The 11,847-nt window shown below is 42.7% G+C and overlaps 1 protein-coding gene across 4 annotated transcripts; it reads left to right on the forward strand.

The window, feature by feature from the left end:
* Positions 1-1,107: 1,107 nt before the first annotated feature.
* On the forward strand, positions 1,108-11,378 carry slc16a6b (solute carrier family 16 member 6b). 4 transcript variants are annotated; one of them, XM_085269878.1, is made up of 6 exons: positions 1,108-1,172; positions 4,601-4,848; positions 6,278-6,421; positions 7,174-7,302; positions 7,391-8,308; positions 8,388-11,378. In XM_085269878.1, the coding sequence occupies exons 2-6, from the start codon at positions 4,617-4,619 to the stop codon at positions 8,645-8,647; spliced, it is 1,683 nt and encodes a 560-aa protein (XP_085126004.1). In that variant the 5' UTR covers positions 1,108-1,172; positions 4,601-4,616; the 3' UTR covers positions 8,648-11,378. The 4 variants fall into 4 exon arrangements, with proteins under 4 accessions (XP_085126004.1, XP_085126003.1, XP_085126006.1 ...); XM_085269877.1 differs by lacking the exon at positions 1,108-1,172 and adding an exon at positions 2,203-2,469; XM_085269880.1 differs by lacking the exons at positions 1,108-1,172; positions 4,601-4,848 and having other exon boundaries at positions 6,284-6,421; positions 7,016-7,302.
* The last annotated feature ends 469 nt before the right edge of the window (positions 11,379-11,847 follow it).

Consider the following 11,847-nt stretch of genomic DNA (forward strand, 5'->3'; position numbering starts at 1 on the left):
GGAAAAAATGCCATAAGAGCAGCTTCAGTATGTCCTGGCATCAGTTTCCCAGGTCTTGAGTTTGACCACCATTCTTCTAAAAGATATCCCCATGTTTGCTGTTTTAATGATAGTAGTTGTCTAACCTGTAAGTGACTGAAGTCCATATCATTTCATTCACATGGCTCCTGATCAAAATATCCATTGAGTGCTTGTGCTTCATGTATGGAACATTGTCATCTTGCAATGAACTGCTTCCATGAAGATCCTTTTATTGTGGCGGGGTATTCATGAGGGACAAATTTTACAGTGGAGGGACAAAGAAACTCAGGAGCCAGTAAGTGATGTGGAAATCAAGAGAGGAAATAAGGCAACGACGGTGTTTTGGAGAAAAACAGACTAAATACACTGTGCCTTTGAGCACTTTCTGTCACTATCACACTACAGTAGGTGCATTTTGGGTTTCAGTATATTGTCCTAGGACATTTCTGTATTATTGTCAGGGCTTTACCTTACAGTATAAAGCGCCTTTAAGCAACTGTGTTAGGAATAGAACTGAATTTACTGAAAATCAATGATCAATCAAGCCACCAACGTTCTGTTTGGTGCTTTGTTGATGGTGAGCGGTAGTGGCCCTCGATAAATGTTTAATAAGGACAACACAACAATATGAGGTAAAACAAAAGGCAGTTAACTCCTGCTCATGTAGACATCTAGATACTCAACCAAGGCCTCATCAGGTAGGCTGTTTTGACAAATTCAACCAAACTGACATAGACAAAAACATTTCCTAATGATATTTGTTCTATTTAGTTTTGTAAGCGCATGTTGTTGGTTTCTTTAGCTGTCATTTCCCCATTTTTTAATTTTTTTTTTTTCAGTTTTTTCCCCAGTAAAGATGATTATTTGTAACATTATCACTGTAACATACATTATCAGTGAAGACAAATATTATCTGCTTCTTTCCAAATGTCCTCTTTGTGGTAACAGAGTTTTGGGTGACAACACGTTTCCTTCAAATCCTTCTGTGGGAATCTATTTTTCTTGGAGCAGGGTTGGCTTTGTCTGGGGTGTCCTATCAGATTTTAGGGCTGGACCTTGTCTTTCCACACCTCTGTATCACACATAAAAGTATTTCAGGTCAGGGCACCTCTTTCAAATAAGTCAAAGGATTTGTCACAGCTAAAAGAAAGGTGAGTTGTTCATTATTTATAACAAAAAACCGGCAAAAATAATGCTGATACTCATCAACCATCCTGAAATGTGAGTGGTTAAATCATAACTAAAAATATCTAGTGTATCTTGGAACTGCTTGGCAGTTTTTTCACAGCAGTTTTACTTTTTCATTATTCAAGTTTTACTTGAGTAGTGGAAAAAACCGAATGATTAAAAATATCAGGATGTTCTCTTTGTCTTTTATGCTTCCACCAGTACCAACCACACAGTTTGTGGGTCGGTCAGAGGCGTGCAACATTTATGCATTACTAACTAAATGAGGACTATTTATCAAATATCTGCTGAACTAGAAAGCTGCGTCCCTTCTACTGATTAAGAGTCGAACAGGTTTGTAGTTATTGTAGTAATCTATAAATGTTCTAAGCTCGTGGTGCTGAGTTAATGGTGAAGAAACAAACACGTGTGGGAAGAAGCCTTTCGGTCCTCTGATGCTCGTATTTCTTCTATTTGCCTCAGTTTGTTGACCATATACATTATAACACGACTGTCTTATTCGGAAAACCAACACACACACACACGGACCTCCAGCCCGACTGGTACAAAACTCCTCCCAACTGGAATAAACCTGTTTGTGGCAGCCGCGCGCTTCGTGGGCTTGTAGCGCGCGCCATGATTCGCAGGGATGTGCGATAAAAAGCGTGTGTGTCACACGAGGGAAGCTTTATGTGAGAGTACGCGCCATTTAAAAGCCCTTCATGTGCAGCGCTGTTGATGACTTGCTAGATGTGGAGTGTTAAACCGATAAACACTGACCGTGGGCTCGTGTTTCGTGGTGATTTATTTATGGCTGTGAATCTCAAACGTACCCTCCAACGCACCTCATCCCCTAGGAACAATTAGCTCAGTCTGCAGCGTTGTTTCTCACGCTACCGGGCGCGGCGCCGGTCTGCAGGCACTACGCGACGTTCTGTGTCGTCAGTTATGTTGCACGAGGAACCTTGCGCGTTCACGAAGTCCAGACCTGCGCGCCCGCGTTTGAATACCGGCTTGAGCCGGTAAAGAGCTGCCAAAGCAGGCAGGAAATCATCCGCTGAAGACAAAAAGTGCAGCTCCCTGAGCCTGGACGCCTTTGTGTCTAAGCCGGACCACTTTCATTCTTCACATATTGTTTGCAATACGTAGATATTACAGTCTGAGACAGGTTCCGCCCAGTGTTCGTCCAGACAGCCCCGAACCGCACAGATCCACTATAATGATCATGAGATAGGAGAACTTTGCTCCATCACACGGCTGTCCTCCCTCACTGCTCTGGAGGTAAGTCCGACCTACGTTGGTCCGTCCGGCGGTAGGATGCTGTCGAGCCTCGGGTGCTGAGAGGTGCGGTACAGCGGTAGCGCCTAATGTTAACATTTTCTAAGGTTTATTATCTGAACTATACTTTACTGACGTATTTATTATTCTATCAAAGGCGCACAGAAATCACTTCAAGACTCGAATGAAGCGACATTATTAGAAACCTTTCACAGTTAATAGCAGCAGGAGTCAAGAAATAACTTCTGCGCTGTGTTTTAGTGGGTAAGAAAGCCCACGGACGCGATATATTGACATCATCCTTCCTCTGCACTGCGGATATGTCGAACACAGGCAGCCCTCACGGATACCGCGTCAGTATTTAGGCCGTATCTTTTTCATACTGTGTAGCATTTTACTTTTAAAGTTGGCAGAGGCAGCTTTCATTATTCTACTGTCCATATTTAGTGTGTGTCTAATAATCTGTACACTAATACTTGTTTAAGGTCGGAACCATCCTGTCATTCTCGGTGTTCTGATTATTTTATTAATGATTCAAAGATGGTGAGAAATTCTGATCACATGCTCCCACAGTACTACCATATCATCACAATACTTTATTAATCCCTAAGGAAATGATGTGGGTTACAGTTGCTCCAACACAGTAACAGGTTAAACTATTTAAACAAACAATATGTTACATTGTTGTCAGTTTCCAGCAGATCTGTGATGTGTATGCACCTCAGTGTTGTACTTAAGCATAGTAGTGTTGAACCAGAATGATTTTCTAAGCTGCCATTTCTGTTTTTAGGACATCAAGTGAGACTTTTTTCCTTTTAAATCTGACGTTACAGAAAAAATAATAATGCCTGAAAATCAATGTTGCTACCGATCATTGAAGAAAACTTTTTAGTTTTGTTCTCCATAAAAACCAGTGGTGTTACGTAGATATACTGGAAAGGGTTCAAATATAAAGAATCATAATTCATTTTAGCTATGTATATTTCAGGCTGTGGGAAAGAATATTAATAAATAATATCTTTACATCAGTTTTGGGAAAGGTGGATTTTCAGGCTCATCTAAGGGTTAATTTCATGACTGACACATTCGTTTGTTTGTTACATTGTTAATGGTATTACAGGTGTAGTTGTTCTCAAACCTGGAAAGCTTCGTGTTTTTAAGGAAAAGTTGACTTTACTTTAAATCAAAGTTTGTTGCTTGAAGATTTTCAGGTTAAAGAATAAATGCAGATAGTTTCTGCATCGAGTAGTGTAGACTTGAGTTGCAGTTTTCATGCTAGGACTTAATATATTCACACTGTTAAATAGACCAAACATTGTTAAATTGGCAGTTAATTAGAGATAACTATATTTTTAATACCCGTGAACCAAAACATCTGTAGTTGTATAAGAAAATGGTGTATTAAATTTGTGACATTAAAAATCAGTTTTATTAGTTAAAAATGTTTATTTTAACTTTTTAACTTGTGATTTCAGTGTGAGTTTGTTAGATGTGCATCAGAGTTGCACAAAGCAGATGAGGGAGTTAACTTTCAGGGTAAAAGACCTTGTGCAGACAAAATGCTGCCTGAAAACACTCCTGGTTTGATTTTTAAGTGTGCAAAGAATGGAATAAGAGTGTGTCAACATGAAAGACATGCATCGCACAGGCTGTTCTAAACTCAACCCACTCGAGTCTTACCCTGGCTTTTACAGTAAAGAGCCAATTTAAAAATAAGTGACCACCTTAGTTTGTCTTCTAAACAATGCAAAAGCAGAGATTCAGCATTTTTACAAAATTGTAGTTTAATATTTAAATTTCTTTATTCCAGTGAAATCAAGCGGGTAATTAAATTTGTTATCTCTTATTCTCTTTGTGTAGTACATCTGACAAAGGAAGTGGTTTCACTGAGGTATATGGAGTGGGCTTATGTTAAATGGACTAGTTACTTTACGGTCAAAGTATTGGTTCTTCTTTATTAACCAGTGCTATTTCTGTTAAATGTGCCCGACTTGGTGCTCAGCAGCAGCAAAGGGCTGTTTTTATTTAAAACATCTCTGCTTCTGCTGAAGTCCTGCTGCTGCCAAATGGCCCAAAATCAGCAAATTCACCTTTGACCTCCAATTATAACTGTTTTTTCCATCTCTTCCTGCAGGTGACTTGGTTTAGCAATGAAGATACCCAATGTCCAAAGTTGTCTGGGTCCAAACATTTACCCAGAGGTCCCCGATGGTGGTTGGGGCTGGGTTGTGGCTCTGGCTTTTTTCCTAGTGGAGGTCTGCACCTATGGGGTCATCAAGAGCCTGGGTGTCTTCCTCCAGGATCTGATGGAAGAGTTTGGGGAGAGCAACAGCCGTGTGTCGTGGGTCATTTCCATCTGTGTCTTCGTTTTCGCCTTCTCTGGTCAGTCTCTTCTCCTGCACTCTTTAAGTTTTTAAGAGACTTTGTGCATGCAGACAAATTGAATGTAAGACAAAGCCAGGAGGTAGTGTCAGGGCCCATTTCCTAACCTTCCTGTTTCTTAAACCTTTACAAAGCGTGTCCCAGCAAACACAGGGCAAGAGGCAGGGCACACCCTGGCCAGCCAGTTGCAGAACTAACGAATGCTTTAATACTATTATACAAATAATATCTAGATAGATCGGAAAAATGGCCCTTGTGTTGTTCAGATTATAGATGATGGAGATATGGACTCAGGGCTGGACTGGCCATCGGGCATACATTTGCCCGATGGGCCGCTCTTGATTTGTCGTTTTTATGGGCTGATGGGGTTTTATTTCTTTTTCTCATTTTTTACGGTATAAATGAACGGTGGTGGATTGGCCAGTTGGTCATGATCAACTCTGGGCTGGACCAATTACAGCCGAGGAGGTCGAACTAAAGTTGAGGTGAAAAGGAACGCGATTTGTCCCGTACTACTTCAGCTAGAAAGTTGCTAATTCAATCATGAAACTGATCAATGATCAGCTGATCGTCTCTCTCGTTTGTTTATCGCTCACTTTGTGCCAGAAAGAGGAAACCAGCGGATGTCGCGCTAAACAACAGCAGCACGTTTAAGCTTGATCAGCTGTTGTTAGAATTTATTTAATATTAATTTCTAGTATCAGCTGATGTTTGCTGGAGCCACAGCTGTAAAGCTGCTGGTCATGATGTCAGTTTGGATATGTGGTGAGAGGGAAACATGAAGATGAAACCAGGAGATGTCCTTACTGGATCATCAGAGCTGTGATGAAGAAACAGGTTTACCTTTTAGGTGACATGGATGAGTTAAAGTTATGAACTGTTTCTGAGAGACAAATAACACCAGGATCCTTTTCTAAGTAGCTGACAGCTGGTAACTGTGCAGGCCAGGGGCGGGTCTAGCAAAGTGTTGCCAGAGCTCATGTATTGGTCCAACATGTCTTTCTCAGTAACAGACTTTCAGTAGATATAATTTCTGAGAAAGGCCCAGAGCTCTTTGGAAAGCTTTCTATGGGGCACTACGAGCAAAGATTAATATAAACTCTTTCCATTTCCATTTCACCACAATCCAGGTATATGTAATTCTAAATTAGGTTGTTTTATATTTTTGCTAACTACTGTTTAGAATACCAGAATAAGGAGGATGGTGTAGGTTTAAGTTTATTATAAAGGCTTTATGGCTTTTCCTATAATACCATGGTGGGCCGGTCATTAGTCAAAATGCCCGGGCTGATTTTTTGTCCCAGTCCAGCCCTGTATGGACTCCATATCAGGAAGGATCAATTCTTGGCCCCCTCCTGGTATTAGACTTTGCCTATGATGCGTATCACAATACATAACAATACATTGCTGTTGTGATTTTCATCCTCAGCTCCGCTGTCGACAATGCTGAGCAACCGCTTTGGCTATCGACCTGTGGTCATGACGGGAGGCTTCCTTATTAGCCTGGGAACTATCACCTCTGCCTTTACCAGCTCCGTCACTGAGATGTACATTACCACTGGGATTGTAGCAGGTACTAAAAAGACACAAGCTTTTCCACACCTCTGTGTCTGTTTTTGTCACCACAGTGTGCCGTTTACTGAGCTTTACTTTTGCAGATGTGTTTGTCTTATTTAACACCCTGTGAATTCTTTGACTTGATCTAAAGGGACTCCTAGCAGTGTGAGCAACAAAATCTGCTACAATGTATTTCTTCCACAACTGTGCAATGAGTGAGAGGTGAACGGCCTCTCCCAAACACCATCCAGTCAGGTCTACTCTGATGTCTTAGCTGTCCAGGACTGACAGAACAGAGCAGAACAGGAAAGTAAAATAGTTCCCAAAACACAAATTGTACTTTGGGATCAGGTGTAATAAAACTGAAGCAGCTGAAGACAGAGCAGTAAATTGACTTAACCAAAGTGACAGATTGAATGACGAACCAGTTGGTGGAGTGAAATGTCATCAAGGCACATTAACTTGCTTTTTTCTTGGACAGAAAGCACTGCTAGCTCTCCCACCCTAATGACCATGTCGGCCTGTGAAGTGGACTCCAGCTAACTTGGCAACTCCTTCTCTCTCCCCCGTCTCTCTTTTTTTTTGTCTTTACATGCCTTTTGTCTTTCAGCAGCAGCTGTAGCAAACCCGAGTCATCACAAGCAGCCTACCATCTTTGACAAAGGAGTGGCCTGACACCCTGAATCTTTGACCCACCCCCCTAGCAGTGTTCTACCATGCGGACCAGTGGCTGTCATGTCCCCTTTTTCTCTTCTCCTTTCTTTACAGGCCTTGGCTACTGCCTCAGCTTCCTCCCCACTATCACCATCCTAGCCCAGTACTTTTCTGGACGGCGAGCGCTCGTCACCTCGATGGCTTCTTCAGGAGAATCTGTTGCTATGTTTGTATTTGCCCCAGGTAAGTGATAAAAGAGCCTTTACATCAGAAATGGCTTGTGACCTATATTCTGATTGTTCTTCTCCTCGTACCTCCCATTTTTCCACAGCTTTCACTACACTGAAGGAGCATATTGGCTGGCGCTTCTGTCTAGTGATTCTAGGTATAATTCAAGCATCTGTGATTGGCTGTGGGGTTCTCCTTCGTCCAATCGTCATCGAGGAAGAACCTTTAAAGAAACATGATGACGAGACGCTCTCCGTGAAAGAGATGCAGGCTGTTTACGAGCTGGAAAATGAACAAACCAGAACCTCCATCAGTTCGGACATCTCCCAAGGTTCACAGGACTCTGGTGTCACCTCCCTGTCTGCCTCAAATGTAGACCTGAGAAATGCAGAAGGAGAAACCAAAGCTCTGATGGAGTGGAAGGACAAAGTGCCGGACAAAGACGGTGAGGACATATCACTGTCCATTCCTTCTGCTCAAGTCAGTGAGGACAAGGGGGAACTGGCAGAGCTAGATAGGGGCCCTGTAAGTTCCACAGGTTCCAAACTTCTGGACTTCTCAGTCCTTAAAGACCCTGGCTTCATCTGTTACTCCCTTTTCGGTCTATTCGCCACTCTTGGCTTCTTTGCGCCACAGCTCTACATCATTGAACTGAGCAAAAGCAGGGGTGTGGAATCCACCATGGCCTCCTATATGCTGTCTGTGATGGCTGTGGCTGACATCTTCGGCCGCTTGCTCATCGGAGTGGTGCTAAACAAAGTCCGATTCAGAAAGACCTTGGTGTTGTTGGGGTGTGTGGTTCTGATGAGCTTGGTTCTGGTGGCCTTCACTATCGTGTGGGAGTTCTGGGGTTTGGCAATCTGCTCCGGCTTCTTTGGCTTCATCATGGGCACTGTGGGCTCCACGCACATTCCCATGCTGGCTGAAGAAGATGTCGTGGGCATCGAGAAGATGCCGTCATCTGTGGGAGTGTATGTTTTCATTCAGAGCTTTGCTGCACTTGCTGGACCACCGCTGGGAGGTATGAGCGCCTACTTCTTCGGTTTGATTTAACACATCTCTGTGTATAAAGTCTTAACAGCTGTCTAATTTTTCCCCAGGTATGCTGGTGGACATCACTGACAACTATGGTGCTGCTTTCTACTCCTGTGCAGCAGGCACAGGTCTTAGTGCCATCTGTCTGGCTCTGGTTGGCCCTGCCAAGTCTAGAACGTGCCAAAGAGGGAGCAGAGTCCAAGAGAATGCAGAAGAGGTGAAAATATCTCAGAATAGTGACCAAGCCGACTTTTTGGAGGTGGACTTGGCCCCAGAAGACAGTCCAGTTGGACAGGGTGAGGATCAGGACAGCTGCGTTATTTGAGCCCAACCACAGCGTGGCATCACAATGGACAGAAGTGTCAACCAAACAAGTGCAGATGTACTGCAGGAGGCGTCATTGCCACAAACACCAGTGACGGCTGGAAAATCTCAGGTGTCGCATTTCCACTTTTCAGCAAACTTGAAATTCACTTCTTCCAGTGAAGAAAACAATCTTACATGAGACCAATGAAACATCCGTGAGCACATGTCCACACTTTTCTGTCTGTTTAGGGTAAAACCTTTCTTTTGCAATGTGTGACTTGTATAGAGAACTGCTATCATGATGTAACTCCGGGTTTAGCCTCTGTTCTGTGAGCTTTAGCAATGCAACCATCCAGCAACGTTTCATGAAAAGAGAGCGCATCGACTCTTAACACTTCAAGAAACCTTCATGTTGATCACTTTGTGAATATAGTAAAAACTACAGGTTCCATTTGGTAAAACCAGCCTGGGTACATCTTTGTAGCTGTGTCCCAAAACCTATGTCGCATCCTTCGGAGGCCGCATTTGAAGGCTGAATATGTCCAAATGCAGCCGGAAACGGGTCCTTCATTTCCCCGGATTTGAAGGGCGTGTCCTTCATGCCCCAACCTATCCCAGAATTCATAGCCCAGCCAATTCCAGTTTTCAACAATGGCAGCCGCTACTAAGTTTTAATATTACTCTTATTATTCTTTTTGGGTCACAAAATAAACTTTGAGCATATTTTCAGGCGAGAAAGCAGCCTTTTAAACTTCAAATATCAGTTCGGTTTATCAAGACACCACATATTTGCAAAAGCGCTCCGACGTTTTCAGAGATGTCTGTTACCCACCAGCTCGATAGCTGACCGGGAGGTCAAGGGTCACTAGAGCCGGTGAGAACACCGGACTCCCGGCACATTGTTTTCAAAAACGACTACTCAGGTTAAACATGATATATATGTCGCTTAGATAACTTAAAATGTTATTGTTTGGCTTTGTGTTTTATTTGTTCCTGAGTAAATCGGTTTGGCTGAGATTAAATTTGTAGTTGTCACACAGCTGAATAAATGTCAAACGTCAAAGTGTGAGACAGTCGAGAGTTTACTCCAGTGTCCTGTCATATTTTAGATAGCAAGGAGCAGATGGCCGAGTTTATTAAACTCCACCGAGACCGCGGCGACGTAAAACTAAAGGCTAGACCGTCCAATTTCACAGCCTCGCACTTACGGCCTTCTCGGTCTTTGGAGGACCCGGCCCACGTAGACTGCAAAGGACGGGTCCTTTGAAGGATGCAGCCTAGGAATTGGGACACAGCTCATATCATTGGTTTTGTCTGTGTTTCGAAACCTCACTAGATTAGCTTACATTTAATAATTACTACTTAAAATTTTTTCCAAGCCACATGACCAGTGGTTGTTCCAAAGCTTAGAAGTGTTTGAAACCAGACCAAACGTTCTCCTTCTTACTTGAGCTCTGTATTAAGGGCCAGTACATCCGCCGCAGTGGTCGCTTCACTCGCCGCCACAGCCTTGTCTCACAGTCAGTTGTATTTCAAAACCAGAAGCCAAGACTTCATCGAGTGTTTTATTGCAAAGTTTTTTTCCACACTTGTTTTTTTTCTACCTGATCCAACATCTCAGCTTCTGTACTGGAATATGATTCAAATGGCGGTTCAAAGCGACCCGATCCCAGCTGCAGCAGGCGCAGTGCACAAAGTTACAAAAAGCAAGAGGTGCACGGCTGGCCAAAGTGCCGCAAAGATTCTGTCACGTGACACGTGATGTCATAATTGGTGCGTGACACAGCGAGGATAACGGGGGCATTCGTTTCTGCTAACGTTGGCTTGATGTGCCTGTCTCGGGAAAGGAGCTGCGTTGTTAACTTTCCCATGTTCACACAAACTGTTCTCATGATCATTCCTGCTGAGCACAGGTTTTTGGACCCATTCTTGATGCCCACATGATAGGGTCACTTCAGAAAGTTGGAACTTGCTCCTCGTGGCTTTAAACATCACTGATGTGTCTGTATGAAGGACGATTTCCAGAAATGCAGTTCTGCAGTCTCAACACAACGCCCGGCTCCTCTCTGATGGTTTTATGCACATTCATTTAACTTATTTTTAATCGACTGCTTTCTCACATGATGTTATCCATAGCAACACTGCAAATACAGCAGCAGTGTTCCCTGATAGGTTGGCTGAACTGAAGCACCAGCTGGTCTGTGCATCTGGAGCCTTGAATGATGGAAAAGCTGCAGATTGTGGGATTAAGTTATGATGAGAATCAGCACCACTTCACATCCCTAATTGTACTTTGTGTAAACGTGTTGTCCTTATATTATCATGTTATGATCCTATTGATGTACTGTAGAATTACACATGAGGCCAGTGGTGATACAGCAGAAGTGAAGGTTTACAGTGTTTTTTGTTTGTTTGTTTTTGGCCAGTGTCACGGTTGATGAAATGCAAAGTGCACAGTGTATGTATGCAAAGCTGTGACTGACAGATTTGATTGGAGACAGACGTTCGTTGAAGCGCCTCTCCCTTCGTTGTGCAGGCTCACATTGTCTCTACACCCATCGCAGCCTGACTTGAATACTTTAATCACTGTATCCTTTTTATTTAAAGTGTTTTGGATGTTGATTGAATCTATTTTTTACCTTTCTTCTGTTTAGGTCATTTTTTTAATCTGAGTACAAAGCAGGGTCCTGCCTATTCAGTGCTGTATCGCTCTCATGATATATTTTCCAAATAAAGCCTGAAACATCTGTGTGTAGGGTTTGCATTTTTTAAATAATTATATGTTAATCATCTTTTCATTGATCAAAAAGAACAATTAACAGAAACTGATAGTTGTGATCATAACACACACAGCAAAATCAATTACACGTCATATCCAGGTTAATATTTTCTTCCTCATTTCTCCAGCAGCATCTTCATCAGCTGCCTCGTTTTTGGCCACGTCCTCATCAGAGAAGTTCATACTCCTGATAAAGTCCATAAATATCTCCATGTACATTTAAGAGTGTGTTTGCTCACCCTTCTAAACAGAAGTAATGTTTCTAATGGTGAGTTGGAGATATGTTCAGATTTGCGTCTTAGCTCTGCTCACCTGTGGACCCTGGTGTGTATTTAAGCCTGTTTTATTCCATCACTTGTTGCGATCCCTCAGTGTTGTGTGTTTGATCAGTTCCTTACGCTCTAGTTCCTCCTTAGTTTACACACAAGCTCAGCAATAAG

The sequence above is a fragment of the Mchenga conophoros genome, linkage group LG4 (assembly GCF_057382185.1).
Source record: "Mchenga conophoros isolate Kocher_MC1m ecotype Shallow Benthic linkage group LG4, M_conophoros_male_GT1.1, whole genome shotgun sequence".
NCBI lineage: Eukaryota > Metazoa > Chordata > Actinopteri > Cichliformes > Cichlidae > Mchenga > Mchenga conophoros.

Bases quoted from the DNA above. Each gene is read 5' to 3' on its own strand.
- slc16a6b (XM_085269878.1), top strand. From the start codon at position 4,617: ATGAAGATACCCAATGTCCAAAGTTGTCTGGGTCCAAACATTTACCCA. The intron at 4,849-6,277 runs GTCAGTCTCTTC...TTTCATCCTCAG, and splicing joins CTTCGTTTTCGCCTTCTCTG to CTCCGCTGTCGACAATGCTG. The intron at 7,303-7,390 runs GTAAGTGATAAA...ATTTTTCCACAG, and splicing joins TATGTTTGTATTTGCCCCAG to CTTTCACTACACTGAAGGAG.